The sequence below is a fragment of the Rosa rugosa genome, chromosome 2, assembly GCF_958449725.1.
Source record: "Rosa rugosa chromosome 2, drRosRugo1.1, whole genome shotgun sequence".
Classification (NCBI taxonomy): Eukaryota; Viridiplantae; Streptophyta; class Magnoliopsida; order Rosales; family Rosaceae; genus Rosa; species Rosa rugosa.
Window position 1 is genome coordinate 54,717,147 of NC_084821.1, and position 18,687 is coordinate 54,735,833.

General features: G+C 37.3%; 2 protein-coding genes and 1 long non-coding RNA gene across 3 annotated transcripts; 1 reads left to right on the plus strand and 2 right to left on the minus strand.

The window, feature by feature from the left end:
• Positions 1-1,197: 1,197 nt before the first annotated feature.
• Positions 1,198-4,224, minus strand: LOC133728607 (exopolygalacturonase-like). Its single transcript, XM_062156027.1, has 4 exons — positions 3,599-4,224; positions 3,175-3,480; positions 2,187-2,702; positions 1,198-1,480 (listed from the first exon to the last, which is right to left on the minus strand). The coding sequence occupies exons 1-4, from the start codon at positions 3,776-3,778 to the stop codon at positions 1,247-1,249; spliced, it is 1,236 nt and encodes a 411-aa protein (XP_062012011.1). The 5' UTR covers positions 3,779-4,224; the 3' UTR covers positions 1,198-1,246.
• A 1,031-nt stretch (positions 4,225-5,255) lies between these two features.
• On the minus strand, positions 5,256-6,602 carry LOC133728516 (uncharacterized). Its single transcript, XR_009855877.1, has 3 exons — positions 6,524-6,602; positions 6,297-6,341; positions 5,256-6,186 (listed from the first exon to the last, which is right to left on the minus strand). It is a non-coding gene; the product is annotated as an uncharacterized LOC133728516 (long non-coding RNA).
• Positions 6,603-14,662: 8,060 nt separating this feature from the next.
• On the plus strand, positions 14,663-15,441 carry LOC133733418 (VQ motif-containing protein 10). Its single transcript, XM_062161042.1, has one exon. It carries the CDS (start codon positions 15,008-15,010, stop codon positions 15,383-15,385), a length of 378 nt encoding a protein of 125 aa, XP_062017026.1. The 5' UTR covers positions 14,663-15,007; the 3' UTR covers positions 15,386-15,441.
• The last annotated feature ends 3,246 nt before the right edge of the window (positions 15,442-18,687 follow it).

Here is an 18,687-nt window from a genome sequence, read left to right on the forward strand (position 1 = left end):
AAACCGCAACCGCATTACAAAAGGGTTGAACCGATTATTTCGGTAACACCATTTTTCGGTGTGGTGCGGGTCGGTTTCGGTTTGGAGCTATTTATTAATTTCAACTAGAAAGAGAGGGCCAAAATCAGGCTTATTTTTACCTAACAATTTCAATAAGGCATAAATAAATTTTGAATGCATTTATAGTCCACACAAATCGGCAAATATCACCCAAATATCAAGCAACTTGCAGAAAGACCATAACAACTTATTACACACACACACACACACACACACACACATATATATATATATATCAATGATCAAACAAACATAGCAACTTATTACAAATTGAAAACCTAATCAAAAATGGATTTCTTATATATTGAAAACCAACATTTCCATCAATAAAGAAATAATAAATAAATAAAATGTAATTAAAATAAATTCGGTGTGGGTCGGTTTAAATCAGGCGGTTTATGACCCGAAACCACAACTGAACCGCTTTTATACGGTTCGGTGCGGTGTGATCATAAAACGAAACCGTTTTAGTTCGGTGCGGTTACCGAACCGTTTTTTTGGTGCAGTTCGGGTTGGTAACCGCATTTTCGGTACAAAATGCCCACCCCTAGGTAATTTTATTCTGCATAGAAAAAGAAAAGGGAAAAAAAAAAGGTTGGAGGACAAAGTATATAACAGAATAAGATGAGTTGTCTATGGGCATGTGTTCGGAGAAATTAAATTCACTTTTCCTATAGTAGGAATATATGCTTGCTTTTCTTCAGTTTTGCTAAACCTAGTTGTCTTTGCCAAGATCTCATTTTGGCAAGTAGATTGAAGAATTCCCTAGCGAAGTAATTCCAAAATTTTAGCTGATATTCTCACTTCTATCGATCACCATCCCGGCGTATGTCTTCATGTTTGCAGGAGATTAGATAAATCTTTCTACATGTCCATATTGGCATATTCCACATATATTTGGTGATTCAGTGTAGATTTATTTGTGGAACTAAGTAAAACAACATTTTCCTTCTTGCGAATATTCAGATTCAACTAGGTGGATGAAACAGAAAACCCATTTGAAACATGCTCATTAATGATCACATTGTAGAACTTAACACCACTGTTTTCAACTCATGTTGTACGTAAAAACGAAGCATCAAACAAGTGTATGATGCTATGCAAGTCGGCCTAAAAAAACAGAACTGCTAAGCTAGCTATGTCCAAAGACTGCTTGAAGTCAAAAGCATATGCTGCATATATAAATCTAGACTTTTATGCAAGAAGGAGGGTTTTGTGTGCCGTAAGAGACGCCAATGGCATTTTCGCAGGAAGAACTCGCAATACCTCCAGGACCATTGAGGGATAACTTGATATTGCTCATCACCATGTTCTTGCATGGGCTGGTTTTGCTGCATTTCAGAATTACTGCTTCTTTGGAAGAAGAACTTCCCCATATGTTATTATATGTCACATCACTAATTTGCACATTCGAAGTAACCTACACCAGAAGACATAAACGCATATTTGTTAGATAAAGTCAATGTTCACTCAAGTAACAGATTGATATTTGTCATCATAAAACAAATGTGTTCGACTAAGAACATTAACGTACATATTGGGTTGTCAAAATATCAATCTATACTACATCTGTACCACTTCACATATATTTTAGGCTTAATAGCCAATTTGTTACCCTAGCTTTCACCTTAGTGTCAATTTGCTACCCTAGATTTTATTTCAGCCAATTTGTTACCCTAGATTTTCACAATTAGCGAAGTTGCTACCCTAAGGATTATTTATGCCAATTTGCTACCTTAAGTTTTCAAAATTAGCCAATTTGTTACATTTTCGTTATATTAGTTTGTCCAATTCTTCGTCCAAACTTGAATTAATTTTGAAAATCTAAGGTAGTAAAGACTAATTTTGAAAATTTAGGAAAGTAAATTGATAATCTTGAATATTTAGAGTAGCAAGTTTGATGGAAGGGTAGCAAATTGACTAAAATAAAACCTAGGATAGCAGATTGGCTAATTTTGAAAACCTAGGGTAGCAAATTGACTGAAATAAAACTTAGAATAGCAAATTGACACTAAAATGAAACCTAGGGTAGTAATTAAGCAATTATGCCTTTATTCTAAGACTATATTCGCATGCGCATACACTAGGGATCGTGTAGTATAAAACAAATAGAGTGAGATACATACCTGTTGATTGCAGGGAGGGCTGGGGCAATAATTTTGATCGATAATAATTGGATTCGTGACATCAGTCATCACAATGTTTTCGTATCTAATCTTTGAAACCTTCAAGGGATGAGAATAAGCCCATGTTTTGATTCTTAGACCATTGGTAGTCCCCTTTAAACCGCTATCTTTCACATATACTCCTTCCACATCGTATTCATTATCATACCCTCCGAGACTTCCAATGCTGATTCCATGCCCAGGACCGCAAAAAATTTTAGAAATGTGGATTTCCCTACTTCCTGACAATATCGCAATGCAGTCATCGCCGGTCCCAATAACCGAGCGTGAGATTCTGATGCGGTAGGAGTTTCCGATTTTTATGCCATCGGTGTTTGGGCTATCACCTGGAGCTGACAATCTAAGTTTGGTGAAGTCCATTTTGTTGCATCCATAAACCTTGATATGGGCATTTTTGCTGTTGTATGATCTCAAGTGAGCGACGCTTGCATTTGTGACGAAGTCAAAACTCAAAGACTGGTCCATCGATATTTCACGAGACAACACAAGATGTTAGATAATGAGATATACATGTCAATTAACCACACTAACTAACAATTTCGATAAGAAATTAGTCAGCAAAAATGTACGTGCCTCTCTTGGCCTTTATTATGAAATCTGAAATTCAGTGATTACAAGTAAAAAGTATAGTGCTCAGAAGGATGTACTGACTAATCATGACCAGGATATAAGAATTTTTAGTGCTGTTATAAATTAAAACCAAAACCCAAATCATTAACAGCGCCATTATTTTTCACTTAGATTTGGATCAAAAGAGCAGTTGGGCATAATTTGAAGAACCAATTGACATTAATGGAACTGTAATAAATTACTCCATGTTAATTAGTAGCTTAACCGTTTCAAAAAAAAAAAATTAGTAGCTTAACAAAATGTCATCTTCGGTTAAAAAAGAAAAGAAGAAAAGTGGAGCAATATATTAAGTACTTACGATGGGGAGTGTCTTGCATGGACGATTGTTGCAGTTGTTAAGAGGCCAAACATAGGATCCTTGGCCGTCCAAGGTACCGCCTCCGGCTACGGTTAACTGCTCCAAGTATCGGAAGTTTATCCAATTTTCAGAATTAAATGTTGATGGATCAGTAGAGGCTCTTAAAGTCCCCATGATCAAAAAGGCAATCGGACCATTGCATGGACCTGAGAATACAACTGGGAATAACTTGAATATTCCTCTGGGAACCAAAACCCTTGCCCTTCCGGTCCATTTACAGGCATCATTCCATGCTTTCAAAAATGCCTATATGCAAAGAAAAAGAGTATTACTGTTCAGTTATATGTATTCATTGATAAACCCATCACTTCACAGAGTGAACCAAATTCACATGCAAAAGCTTATACAGCGCAGATTAACTTACCTGGCTGTTATCAGTTATTCCACCTTCAACAGCTCCATAATCCATCACATTGAAAATCTTGCGCCGACCAAGTTGTTCGGTTTGACGAAAGAGGTTGACATTTTGGCCTTTCGTTACCCATACCAACAAGCACAAACACAAGAAAACCCTAAACCCTAGGAATGAATATACCAAACTCATAATGGCTCTTTTCTTCTTGTTGGTTTTTTTCTTGCTAGGTTCTTCTTGTGCCAGAACTTGGGGACCTCTTTTATCTTCTTATATAGCATATAATACATGGTTTGAGGTACATTTGCTTATGATGAAGTGATTAGAGATTAATTTGTTTCCCCTTTAGTGATCGTCAATCATGGAAGGGTAATCATTTTGTTTTATGTACGTCCTGATTTTGTTCCCTATTTCCGTTATACTGATAATTTCTTCCTGCAAATGAAATAGGGAACAAAATTATTGAAAGAGATATCCCCGTATCTATTAACATTAATATAATGAAAAACGTACGAACCCAAATGAAAGTTACCTTAAACCCAAAAATGACTTGATTCAGTGTAACTAATTATATTTACTTTGAATATCTAGAAACAATTTCAATTGCCTTGTTTGGATTAGTTCCCTTACAAATTATATTTTGCCTTAGAAATTCCTATGAGTGCCTAACTCTTAACAGTATAGTAGTATTGAACAATTTCATGTAATTGAACTATAAATTAGCTATACAAATCGAGATGCTTAAAAAAATAAATAAATAAATAAAATTGAATAAAGAAGTACCTGGAGCTTGTTCAGTTGTATTACTGGGCCAGTTTCCACCACCGGTCGCTTTCTATTATTTTAGTTATCATTCCAGGTAGATAAAAAGATCTCTAATTTTTATGGGTCAAAAAAGACTAAATAGTACCCAAAAAAAAAACAAGCTAAATTGCTAAATCATTCCCATCCCCGGGTGGCAAGACTTTTTTACTTTCTTTTTATGTTGTTGCTTGTACTGTTTTCCTTTTTCTCAACATTTGCCTCGAGTCCTCTACGTTTTTTTTTGTTTTTTGTTTTTTGTGCTAACAACAGATATCTCTACTACTATAAAGCCAGGCCCCTCTTTTGATGTCAAAGACTTCACCAAATTTTTGAAGTTCCTAAATTGCCCACTACAGATACAAAGTTCAGCAAAATAAAAGATATGAAGAGGGTTATTACTGTAAAAGACCAAAAAAATGAAAGAAAATATAAATATGGAACTACATAATTGTGCTGCAGGGAACAGAAAGAGAAAAAAGAAAAAACGGTTCGCACGCGATCTGCAGACGAGAGAGAACTGCCATGGCGCACGATCTCAACACAAATGAAGATTCAGGCAACGTGATGATAGTTGATTGGAGTACATATGGCAACATCAGTACTCACTCCTCACTCAATTTACGGTTCATACAAAAGATGAAAACAAACACAGAAAGAGGAACATAGCAAAATCAAACAAGAGGAGAAAATTATTTTCAAGTTGGCTGACAATTTTGCGGATTCACTTCAGGTTAGGGTTCATAATTGTCACTGGATCTTTTTCAGATTTTGATTTTCATATGCACCTTTTGGGTTTTGATGGGTTTGTGTAAAATTTTTGGGGTTTTGATTTTCTTGCTTTAATGGCGGAGACTATGGACTTTATTGAACAAATATGTATATAGCCATGTATAGAAGTTTCTTTTTAAATAAGTATGTTTTTATTTTGTGGTAGTTAACCAATTCCAATAATAAGTACACTTAAATGTGTGATGCCCTGGCCTCACATTACGTTTCGGCTATTAAAATTGTAAATATTTGTATATATCAATGCATATTTTTGTATACGGTTTTATATTTTTTACTAATGAATTGCTAAATGCATATACACTATAGTATAATATTTGCATATGAAAGCACGGAAATTAAATTGCACTCTTGAGCTAAATTTGGCACACGCATAGTAAGAGAGGAAGGATAGTGTGCTTATGTTAAATGTATTTTTTTAAAACAAAATTCGCACGCGCTATGAAGGCTAGTTTTTATATTAAAAAGAAGATATTTTTATGTTGAGGCAATGTTGGGCCTGGGTCCTCAGCCCAGAACTTGTTTATGAGCCCCACTCTTACTCTAGAAACCCAAGCCGCTCTTTCATTTTTATCACTAGCCGCATACTTTTTCCCAAACCAATGGCCCAATCTATTCGACTGTCACCTCCACCACTCCAGATTTCCCTTCTTCATCTTTCGCTTCCACCCAGTGTGTGATTGTGAGTATCTCAGCTTATTTGGAACGGACTCAGGCCCAATTGATTCCCTTCACTTAATCATGAAATATTTTCTTCCTTTCCCTTTGGTTGATCTAACCAACCATGCATGAGTCAGTCTTCTTCATTTAGATGGTCACTTCGGAGGCTCGGTGGCTTTCCACCACCACCACCTGACTCAGTCCTCCTCCGTCGCAAATGGAAACGTCGACCACGTCCTATTCGAAGACCTCGTCGAGTTCGTCCTTTTGGTCCAGTCCCTCATCGTAAGCCCACCGAATCCAATACTAAATTTGGCAGAAGTGAGGCTTTCCATCTTCTAATTTTCATTCTGATTATTCAAAATCAGAAAGCCAGCGGTTCAGTCACCTACAGCAAGACACCTTCGAGAGAATCCGTATCCAAAAAATTAAGATTGAGAAAATTCAAAGAGAAGCTAACCTTTGTTCAGAATTGGCATTGCTTGTTTCGTTTTTTCAATGTTACCTGCCATAAAAATTGAATTTGCAACCGTTGTGATTCTCCTCTAGAACCCGTTAGAAGCCAAAGCCAATTATTCATTCAAAAAATCTGTGTACAAAGAACAGTATATGGCCAGTAGCCGAAAGAGAAAAAAGAAGTAGACATACTCTGGGATAAGGAATGAGAAAATTCAAAGAGAAGCTGACCTTATGCTCAGAATTGGCATTGCTTGTTTCGTTTTTTCAATTTGGTGTATCTAAGGTTTGACAATGTTAAAGTTAACCCTGCGTACAAAAAACTGGTCAGCTATTGAAATTTACGTACGTATATTTCTATTTAATTGCAGAAGGTGTGCAACAAAGCCGCAAAAGGGTGTGCAACACGTAAAAAAGAAGGGCTGGGCATTAGTGGAGAGATTACCAGAAGATGGAAGCTTCAAAATTGGCCTTGTCGTTTCCTTTGTGACTCACCTCCAAAATCAGTGAAGATTAATCTTTGTAAAAAGAACAATATAGTTAGTAGCAAAAACAAATAAATACGTGGTAGCTGCGGTGAAAAAGGTCTTCGTCGATGCTACCTTCAAATGGTTGTGTCTGCAGTGAGGAGGAGGTTCAACTTAATTAATTGCTTAAGCAAATGAACTGTGGCATGTAGTTAAATGGTTGTGTCTGCAGTGAGAAGGAGTATGAACTTAATTGCTTAAACAAATGTACTGTGGCAGGTAGTTAATTGTGGATATTTGCGGTTCATTTGTACTTGCAGTTGGAACTTGGACGTGGTCATCAAACGTGCATTTTCTGTTTCAGTTTGTTTTTTTTTTGTTCGTGGGCATCCCTCGTTGATTTTCGCCCCCTGAGACTTATTCTATTCTAAACGTGCGCCAAGCTTGACCTATTCCGTGGCATGTCTGATCTATTCGCTCAGTGCGTATTTACTTGTATGCCCTTGAAACAATAATATTGGAAGTTTAAGCAGTTTAATACACGGAGGACAATTGCAGGGATTATGATAAATTTAACCACAAGCCTTAATTGGCTTAAATAATACTAGCCTCTTGGCATGCGCTCCGTGCTTGCCAATTTGCTTTTATAACAAAAAAAAGAAAAATAGTGAAATTTTTTTTGAAAAAAAAAACTGAAATTTTAAGAAAATAAAAAAGAGAAAAAAAATTTTAAGGCAGCATAACGTTCAAAACGTGGCATTTTTTCCTTATTTTTTGGCTATTATTTCTTGGGAAAATAACTGATTTGATTTATTTACTATTTTAGCCTCATAATATAATTTTTATTTACTAAACAATTCAATTAACAAAGGGCATAATAAGATTTTCAAAAATTTAACCATGGGAAGTAAGAATTTGCTTAATATAATAGATTTTTCAATTGCCTTGTTTGGATTAATTAGTTCCCTTACAAATTATATTTTGCCTTTGAAATTCCTATGAGTGCCTAACTCTTAACAGTATAGTAGTATTGAACAATTTCATGTAATTGAATTATAAATTAGCTATACAAATCGAGCAATATGCTTAAAAAAAAAAATTGAATAAAGAACTTCTTTGAGCTTGTTCAGTTGTATTACTGGGGCCAGTTTCCACCACCGGTCGCTTTCTATTATTTTAGTTATCATTCTAGGTAGATAAAAAATCTCTAATTTTTATGGGTCAAAAAAGACTAAATAGTACCCCAAAAAAAAAAAAATTCTTCTCAAAAAAAGAAAAAAAAAAGGGTCTTTGACCAAAAGCCCCAAAATGAGCAAAAAATATCTCACTTACCCCAACAACTTATTTTTATTCCCACTAACCCAATTTGAAATAAAATGACAAGTTTACCCTCCATCTAATTAATGAATTACATCCATGCCATCAATTTTCTATCCTCTCTCTATCCCTCTGCGATCTGCAGTCTCTCTCAGTCTCTCTCTCTCTCTCTCTCTCATCCCTCTCCGATCTACTCTCTCTCACAGCCGCCGTCATTTTCAAATTTTGCCGCCGGTCTCACCAGGCTCGCCACGTCGCCGGAATGGTTTGGGTTGTCGCGGAGGCCAGGAGATTTCGTCGGAGCCAGTTTTGGAGATCGTCTCCGAGCACCGGTTATGGACAGAGGCGACGCCGGTTATGGACATCGTCTCCAAGCGCCTCCGCCGCTGCTTCACCGCCTGCGACACCGTCAACTGCACCGGCTCCCGCTCCGACAATCTCAATGTCGGCCAGGGAGCCGAGGACCGCAAGAAGGACCACCACCGCAAAATCATCGCCAGCAACTCTTATGTTGGATACTACGATGCCGACCTAACCCGGTCAGGGCTTCGCCTTGTTGGAATTCGGATCTCCATGGTTGGTTCCTTATATTCGAGTCCAGTTTGGCGGGGTTTGGCACAGTTTCGAGTCCTGGAATTTTGATTTGATTTGATTACTATTAGTCTTACATACAAACAAATGTGAAAAGCAAACCTCGGCTTTTGGGTTTTTTTTTTTTTTTTTTAATGACAAACATCAGCTTTTGGTCGAATACTGCTTTGGATGTTTTGGACTACAGAGAGAGAAAAAATGGAAGCAGAAGGTCCAGAAAGAAAGAAAAAATAAAGAAAAAAGATTATATTGGGGGGCAATAGACGTTTTGAATTGATGTAATCTCCTCTTTTTTTTCTTTAATCAAAGTTATATTTGTGTAATTTTAGAAAAATTAGTTCTCATTTCGGTAATCGAAACTTCTATTGGGGGCAATAGACGTCTATTGGGAGGCAATAGACGTTTTAAAATTGATATAATTTCTTCGTTTTTTTCTTTAATCAAAGTTTTATCTGTCTAATTTTATGAAGATTAGTTCTTATTCCGGCTACCGAAAGTTCTATTAGGGGGCAATAGACGTCTATTGGGGGGTTATACATGGCTGATAGTCGTCTATTATGGGGCAATAGACCTCTATTGCCCCTCTATTAGGGGGCAATAGATGTCTATTGGGTGCAAAAAAACTTTCCGGTGAGATTTTCAGCAAATTCCGGTGGGCGGTAGCCGGTGACCGGACTTCGGCAAAGTCTCCCATGGTTTCTCTCTCTTCCATTTTCTCTCTCTCTCTAAGTAACAAAGGGGTAAGGGTAAAATGGTATTAAAAAAAATTAAAAAGCAAAAAAAAAATCTTAATGGAGTATTAGGGAAGACCTCCTTAGAGTGTTTGGGTAAGAGATAATTAAAAAAACTTAATGAGGTAAGTGAGAAAAAAATCTCTAAAAATGGGGTAAATAGACAAAAACCCAAAAAAAAAGCTAAATTGCTAAATCAAATCATGGGAATCCCCGGGTGGCAAGACTTTTTTACTTTCTTTTTATGTTGTTGCTTGTACTGTTTTCCTTTTTCTCAAAGAAAATATTCCTCCGCAAGATTCTTCATTAAGCTCATGGAGAGTTAACAAGCACCAAGCATACATGATGCGGGAAGCGTGAACACGATACTAAGAGGCTCCGTCAAGCGTCGAAAGCCATATGAGATGAGCTAGAATCCACTAGCAATTACGGGCACAGCCGTAAGAAACATAGAGAAACTTCTCTAATATTTGATTTTTATTGATAACTTGAATGAAAATTACAATCTAAGAGGTGCCTTATATATAGGGCACATAGCATAAACCTAATACAACTAGAAAACAAAAAGAATAATTTATTATAGACTAAAACTAGAAAACCTAATAAAACCTCATTAAATAAAAATCAGAAATAAAATCCTAGATACTAAAGAATATTATGCAAATATATAATTGGAATCCCAACCAAGATTTTGTTCGAGAATCCCGATATATCCAAAATAGTAATTTATGATTAATTCCATCATTAAGAAGTCTATTTGAATACCATTTTTCAATATTCAAATTATTCTTCTTGATGTGAAGACGCTTCTTTCTTTTCGAGATTCTTTGTTGAAATTGGCTAAAATCTCGTCCTACATCAGTCTCCTCCACTTGAAAAGAACTCGACCTCGAGTTCCTCTTGAATGCAGCTCGATCATTACTAGGAATAAAACATGATAAGCCATCAACTTCAATATTCTCGAAATTAAAAGGTATCACCATGAATCCAATACCGTAGACAAGTTTAGAATAAGCATCTTGAAACTTGAACTCCTCCACTTGAAAAGGAATGGGCAATGACTTCTCCTTGGGTTGATCTTGAACACAATTAGGCATGCATGACATGGATATCGATGTGATGAATGAATCAGCTTCCTTATCCTTAATGAGTTTCTCTTCAATCTTCAAAGTTGCTTCTTCATGTTCCTTTTCACACACCTCAGGATGGTCATTCTTGACGTTCTTCTTTCTAGGCTTGATTTTAATTTTGTGCGACTCCCACCTAAATAAATATGTGTTGTCTTTGCAATAACCACCTTCGACGATTTCATGCCATGGTCTTCCAAAAAACACATTAGTGTCGTCTATGTCAATCACATGACAAGTAATCTCTTCTTTATAAAATTTTCCCATAGAGACAGGAACTTTACAAACCTCTGTTACTTGTGCATATTCATCCTCCTCAAATGGAATCCAGTATGGATCACTCAGCTTCACTGTCGGTAATTGAAAATAATCCACAACTTTGTTTGCTACAAAGTTCTCTCGTAGACCACTATCAATTATTACCGAGCATACCTTGTCTTTGATGATACATGTTGTTCGGAAGTCATCGTAATCCGGTGTTGTGAATATCCAACGTTCCATGTTTCTTTTTTTTCTTTTTTTTTTGGATTGATGAGGTTGTCCTAGGGCAAATCCCTTGGCATGTTCCTCTTCAACAAAACTTTCTTTGATAGATACTCTACGACCAGCGTCGTTGAGGTCGGTGGTAGTGAACTTCTCTCTTGGATCGTCGTCTGCTAAGGAGCGGGCGATACCCGCTCTGATACCAAATGATGCGGGAAGCGTGAACACGATAGTAAGAGGCTCCGTCAAGCGTCGAAAGCCATATGAGATGAGCTAGAATCCACTAGCAATTACGGGCACAGCCGTAAGAAACATAGAGAAACTTCTCTAATATTTGATTTTTATTGATAACTTGAATGAAAATTACAATCTAAGAGGTGCCTTATATATAGGGCACATAGCATAAACCTAATACAACTAGAAAACCTAATAAAACCTCATTAAATAAAAATCAGAAATAAAATCCTAGATACTAAAGAATATTACGCAAATATATAATTGGAATCCCAACCAAGATTTTGTTCGAGAATCCCGATATATCCAAAATAGTAATTTATGATTAATTCCATTATTAAGAAGTCTATTTGAATATCAGTTTTCAATATTCAAATTATTCTTCTTGATGTGAAGACGCTTCTTTCTTTTCGAGATTCTTTGTTGAAATTGGCTAAAATCTCGTCCTACATCAATACATGCCGATTTCATCTGCTACAAAAGCCGAAGAACGCTCACCACGTGAAACCACTGGTGGCCAAATTAGATTGAGGTCAAGCCTTTACGGTTCTTGATCAATTGTCATCTTCAAATCTCCAACACGATAAGAAGTTCAAATTACAACGTTCGATTCAAGATCAAGTGCTCACCACCCTTAGATCAAATCAACGTCGGAGATCAAATCAGAGGAAATTCTTATGAAAGAATAAGGATTAAATACTTGTTACTCCTCAAACTTTTGCCTGAAAAACAGTTTAGTCCCTCGCCTTTCAAATTAAACTGGATAGTCCTTATTCTCACTCTGGTGACGACATTCACACTCTGGAATTTTAGATCTCACAAAATCTCAGCAATTTCATAATTCTCTCACAAATTCAAAAAAGGATTCGATTTTTTACCTTCCTTTCTCAATCTCCAGCTTCAAAGTCTCAATTTCGTCTCTAATGGCTTCGATTTTCTTCGACTCGTCGGAGCGAGCCCTCTCAATCTCTCCTTGGATCGTGTTCAACTCGGTCGCGAGCTCCATCCGCGACGTGCTCAAGTCCTCGATGTCGTTCCGGACCAGAGTCAACTCAGCGTTCATGGCGTCCAGGTCGCGGAGCTCGTCGTCCAGCTTCAACGACCTGTCGTAGACCTCACGCACGTCGGCGTTCCTCTCGGATTTGATTTGGCCGGCGACGGCCTTCAGGTTGCGGAGGTCCCTCTGAGCGGCGGTGAAAAACTAGCCGTGAAAAAAAGCTCTGGAATTCCTTCAAGCTCGTGGGAGGTGCTTTGGAGGTAGTAGACTGGACGACAGGGACGTACTGGATTTTTTTTTGGGGGGAGGGGGGGAGAGTTTTAGGGGTTTCGTTTTAGGAGGATAGAGAGTTGAAGAAGAAGATGAAGAGGACAAGATCAATCTGTGGAGAGGGAGAGAGAGAAAAGCAGAAAAAATAAATAAAAAAAGAGAGAGAAATTAAAAAAAGAGAGAGAAAAAAATAAAAAAATGATCTTGGGGGTAGAATAGTCATTTTAGGCCTGTTTTGGACCTGTTGTGTGAGAATTAGAGAGAATAAGGACTATCCAGTTTAATTTGAAAGGCGAGGGACTAAACTGTTTTTCAGGCAAAAGTTTGAGGAGTAACAAGTATTTAATCAAAAGAATAACTACAGAGATTGTAACCCTCAAATTTAATAATAAGAATTATATTATTTTATACACGTATCCTTCTTTCATTTGTTGCAGGACTTTCGTGTTTACAATTGTGTGGTCTATATTTTTCTGCGATGTCTTATCATTTTTTTTTTTTTTTTTAAACCCCACCCCACTCCCACCCTTGATGGGGCTCTAACTCTTGACCTCTCATATGAGAGACGAAAGCCTTACCACCCCACCAAACACATATCATTTGAATGATCGTATAATTGTGATATGGCTAAAAATGTTGCATAATTAATAATCAAAGAAAAATGTAGAAAAGTAAACGGTTTTGATTATGGTGTGGATATGCTTAATTATTCTATGGAGCCATTACGATTAAAATTTGATGCCTAGTGATTGGTCATCTTGTTTGGTCTATTGGCTTGCATCATGTGTTATCTAATAATTAAATTAGACTTGAAATTATGAAACCATCAAACTACATACTCGTTGATACTTGATAGCAATATAAGAAAATCCGGAAACGTTCAAGTCTGAACACATAGAATTTGATATTATTTGGTCAATTGTTTCTACAAATATAACAGATATGGACTCAATTTCTCAGGTGTGCTTATTATTCCCAGTATAAATATATAAACTATAAAGCCTCAAACAGACCGTTATAGATGAAAATAGAAAGCAAAGGCTAGCTAATACAACGTCAATGTCCGTAGCTTACAAGAAGGTACTAGGTTGAAACCCAAAAGAACCTTTAGAATAGTTGAAGCTATCAAATATATATTCAAATATCAGTACAACGACACATTGATACATGTGGTATTTCACATAGTAAGACAAGCCTAGACTTTTCATGACAGTTGGAGGATGATATAATCATGTACGTACGTACGTACGTAATTTTTTCCTCATGTGAGTTTTCCAGCAGATAAAATTCCGATTGACATTGTGAACAACATTGAACCTTTGAACCTTAACCCTCACGCAAATTATCAAAGCAAACGTGTGTCTTGACCCCTGATCCCCTTCATGTATGTGCATATTTCCACATACATGACAAAAATCACCACGCTCACTTGTCTATATACATGATTGCATATAACTTGTGGGAAACCATTAAAGAATTCAAATAATTTTTAAGACTCTGAATATTGAAATTTAGGAAGTCAAAATTTACATACGGCTTCATGCTCACTATTCTCTCACTAGAGCTAGGCCATCATTTAAGGTTTTTAAGTTCAAAGATTACTTCTTAGTCATCAGATTAACACAATGTCTTATATTTAACGAAAATTGGGTTATATTATTGATTATTCAATGTTGATCGCATATAAGGTAAACTCAACTACTTTTTCATACATTTTGAGAGTACCTCACCTTTTGTTTTACAATTACCCTTTGTTTTTCGTTTATTTCCCACTTTTATTGTGTTAGTGATTTTTTTTTTTATAAAACATTTTTATCATATTAGTGATCATTTTAATTAAATTGTACTTACATGTCTATAAATTTTCACCAAGAACAAACCAATTAAGATTGTCAAACGCCATCACGCTAAACTTCATTTACAAACCGATCACTTTAACATTCTATTTCAGTTACGTTAACCTTTTTGATTGTCTTATTATTCCCCCGCAAAATTCAATCCATCTTTATCCTCTAGCCACTAGAACTATTACCATGCTGGTCCATGCATGGCCCAACAATGAAACATCACGGACACCACCTCCTTCGTATCACATGCATGACTCTTTTGACTTTCCCAATTCCGTGGTTTGACCCAAATTACCCGATCACACAGTCATGCACCCAGTCCTTCTAGACTGCTTCCTTTCCTCTCTTCCCTTCCCCAGCTTCCTCTCAACACACAAACAACGGTCAACTTATGCATATCAAAAACCCTACCCCGATCATTTAATTGCCGTACAAGCATCGATCCATGCACCACAATTTCCTTTCCAACCCACTTGCCTCCCTACCTAAGCTTATAAAACCTGCCCCAGCTAGCTCAGACTGAATCTCCCAACAAACCCAATCATCTCTTATCACTTTTCGCACACCGAACCAATAACCACACTGCCGATTTCTGCTCCGATCTAGCTTATTCTTCTTCGAATATATCAACGTGCAAGCATATCTTGTTTCATGTCGGGCCAGGGCAGAGGAGACCGGTCTGTGAAGGTTGTGATCATCAACACCAAGTACGTGGAGACGGACGCCATGAGCTTCAAAGACGTGGTGCAGAAGCTGACCGGAAAAGACTCGAGGGTGGCGTATGAAGTGCCGGAGCCGCCGCCTCCGCCGCCGGTTACGAATAACAAGTGTACGTCCCAGTTCAGTAATTTCAGAGATCAAGGACTGATCAATGGGATTAGGTCTTCGATGACGAACAGTAACTCAAATCCTGCTGGATTAATGCCTCGCAGTAATTCATCAGTTATGATGAGGAACATCTCCTTCAAAGAGTTTGATAGATTGTTCAGAGAGATGCCGCCGATGGAGGAGTACTTTTGGACTGATTAATTAATTTTTTGTGTATAATTATTATTTGTTCAATATTAATGTCAACGTTGCTTACCTGCTAGCTCCTAGACATATATAGTTAATTAAGTTTTATTTTTTGATTTCTGGATTTCGGACTTCTGGACGTGGCTCTCTGTTTGCCAGGGAAATGTGTATGGCTGGTCCATCGTTATCCATTCCCATCATTGTCTGCAAATTAGTTCAAGACTTCAAGTAAAGGAACCCAAAACCCAAGCTTGGGGCAACGGTTCCGAGCGCCATATGCTCATAAATATCCGACACTGACCATGGTCAAGAGCCTCAAAAACCCTAAGCCATGAACAAAATTAAGTCCCGACTGATAGACAGGGGCTGAGGTCCCAATTAATGCTCTAAGATTGATCGAGCTCAAACATTTGGATGATCTGATATATCCTACGCTAGCATGGCCTCAGAATGCAGCCACGAACCCATAGCCCCAATCTAACACCAAGCTTCACTTTGAGCTTCCAAACAAGTCCCTTAGTCTTGAATCTCTTGATACGTGGGATAGTTTATGCCTTACGGCTTCAACACTTGAGGTCTTGAACCTTAAAATACGCATGTGATACACAAAGTAACCATAAAAGCATTACTTGCACTAAAAGTATCAATTCATGCAATGCTCTAAGAGTACTCGTAAATTGAATTATTACTAATACGAATAATATTTTGCATTCAATAAGGTATCAATTTTTGCTACAAATCAAGGTATCAACGCATTGCGCAAAAAATACAAATGCATTGTATTAAAATCTCAATGGCTATAGATTGCACTAAAAATACTAATTTTTTCTTTGTCGTCAAAAATATCCGGGATGTCTTGGCCTCTTGATTTTGTTGGATGTTCTAGGATAGATTTTGACAGTGCTTCATGATCTTTAAAAAGGTTGAATTACTTAGGTAGTGACTCTTTTGACATTATGTATAATTTTGCTGATCAATGCAACAAGTTGACAATTCTCTAAAAAAAAAAAACTAATTTTTTTCTGTACGTAGATTTAAGGATATATGTTTTACACCAATTACTAGGAACAACACATTGTTTCTGTATCAAATATTTTCTTAACTTTTCTAAGTCAAATTATTACATTTTGATATCAATATAAGGGAGAGAAAAGAAGAAGATCCGATTATAGACTCCGAATAATGTCTACTAATGTGTTTGGCAATATTTGATTGAAGGATACATTTAGTATATATATTCATCTCTCTCCTTATTTTTTTTTATTTTTTTAGTTTTTGTTTCCTTGTTTCTTGTTTTTCTTAGACTTCAAGAACTCTCCTGTCCAAATTCAGCAAATCCCTTATGACTCATGAGTACACATATCGTCTAGATATATAATTTTCCTCAGGAAAACTTCCATTTGCAAAAGGCCTTTTGCAAATGGAAGTTTCCCTAAAAAAAAGATGATATTGTTTAAGGAAAACTGAAATTTGGAGAGAATTGAGTCGTGGTTTCATTGATAATAGGGGCCTCTTTATATAGAGGATTACAAGCATAGAGATAGAGTTGTACATGGAAACATAATCGTACATTGATTGGATATCTCCTAAGATTCTCCGAGAATATCTCTAATATAAACCATATTTCAACTAGAGCAAGTAACATCGAGTTTGGACTAGACACATATTCTGGATTTACTTGAACACTCCCCCTTGTGTCGCCCAAACGTGGTGCTCCTCTCGTTGCCTCATTAAAAACATTGCCGAATAATAAAAACCCTGTGGGACAAAAATAACCTCGGTCGAAGGGGAAAAGGAGCACAACACACCCTTCACGTTTCGAGACCATACATGTAGACATCTCCCCCTGATGTCTGCATCTCCCCCTGATGACAACGGTCATGGGAGTTCGGATAACTTCCGTAAACGATGCTACCAACATGTTTCTCGAAAGTGGAATTTAGGCAATGACTTAGTGAGCAAGTCTGCCACACTGTCCTCAAATCGAACCCAGTTCACTTTGATCTTGAGGAGAATCTGTTGTTACTGATTATCCTTAGTGTTGTCACTTTTGATGTAGCCTTGCTTTATTTGTTCAAAACAAGCAACATTATCCTAAATGCTCGTAGGCTCATCTGTGGTAGACTTCAAACCACAATTTTTCGAACATGCTTAATTATGGATCCAATCCATATACATTCACGAACCACTTTGTGAAGAGCAATAATCTCTGCATTGTTCGAAAATATAGCGACTAGGGTCTGTTATGTAGACCTCCAAGATATCATAGTCTTTACCCATAGTGAACACTTAACCAGTTTGGGAAGACTTTTGTGTGGGTCAGAGAGATACCCAACATCAGCAAAACCTTCCAAAACACATGTCGTTTTGGGATGGGGATAGCGGACGCAGGCCAGTGTTGGCGGCGTTCTCGGTGTGTGATGGGTCTGAATCCATTGTCTCTCTCTGTAGGGATAGAACAAGCCCATATCAATCGTACATATCAATCGTACATCTCAAGTACCGAAAGATATCTTTTACACCAATCCAATGACATCGCGTTGGCGCAGAGCTATATCTTAGCTAACAAGTTCATGGCAAATGAGATGTCCGGTCTTGTGCGTTGAGCTAAGTACAATAATGCGCCTATTATACTCAAGTAAGACACTCTTGCCTCTAGCACATCTTCGTCATCATCCTTTGAACGAAGAGGATTTTCAGGATCAAGACTACGGACGATCATGGGGGTGCTTGGAGGCTTAACCTTGTCAAAATGCCTAAGCATCTATCAACACGATGCTCAAGTTCCAAATCGAGACATAATCGTGTTCTCCCAAAATCCTTCATCTCAAACTCGGATTTCAAGTGTTCAGCGATTTCCCTTAACTCTTTAAGGGCTTCTAATGAAGATCATGTTCAACATGAACCGCGATAGAATCCGAAACTTATTATGGAAACGCGCGGGCATATCCCTTCCCAATCAAGTAGTCACTTTAGTGAGTGTTTCAACCTTATTGCAAACGCGCTCCATGGTCTAGAGCCACTTGACTTGGGTAAATGAAGACCACCATGAACCTTCATGTATATTCTGTATCTAGATCCCCATAGAGATACGTAGTGACCACATTTGTAAGCTGCATAATCAGTTATTCGAAAACTACCAAACTGACAGGGTAGTGGAGTGCAATGACATCCATTATGAGAGAATATATCTCATCGTAGTCGATTCCAGGGCATTTTGTGAGAAGCCTTGCTCCATAAGGCGAGATTGCCATATCTTTTTCTCATCATGCTTTCTAACGAAGACCCATTTGTCAATAGGTTTTATGTTAGGAGGT

Bases quoted from the DNA above. Each gene is read 5' to 3' on its own strand.
- LOC133728607 (XM_062156027.1), bottom strand. From the start codon at position 3,778: ATGAGTTTGGTATATTCATTCCTAGGGTTTAGGGTTTTCTTGTGTTTG. The intron at 3,481-3,598 runs GTAAGTTAATCT...CTTTGCATATAG, and splicing joins GAATAACTGATAACAGCCAG to GCATTTTTGAAAGCATGGAA. The intron at 1,481-2,186 runs GTATGTATCTCA...CTTCTGGTGTAG, and splicing joins GCCCTCCCTGCAATCAACAG to GTTACTTCGAATGTGCAAAT.
- LOC133733418 (XM_062161042.1), top strand. From the start codon at position 15,008: ATGTCGGGCCAGGGCAGAGGAGACCGGTCTGTGAAGGTTGTGATCATC.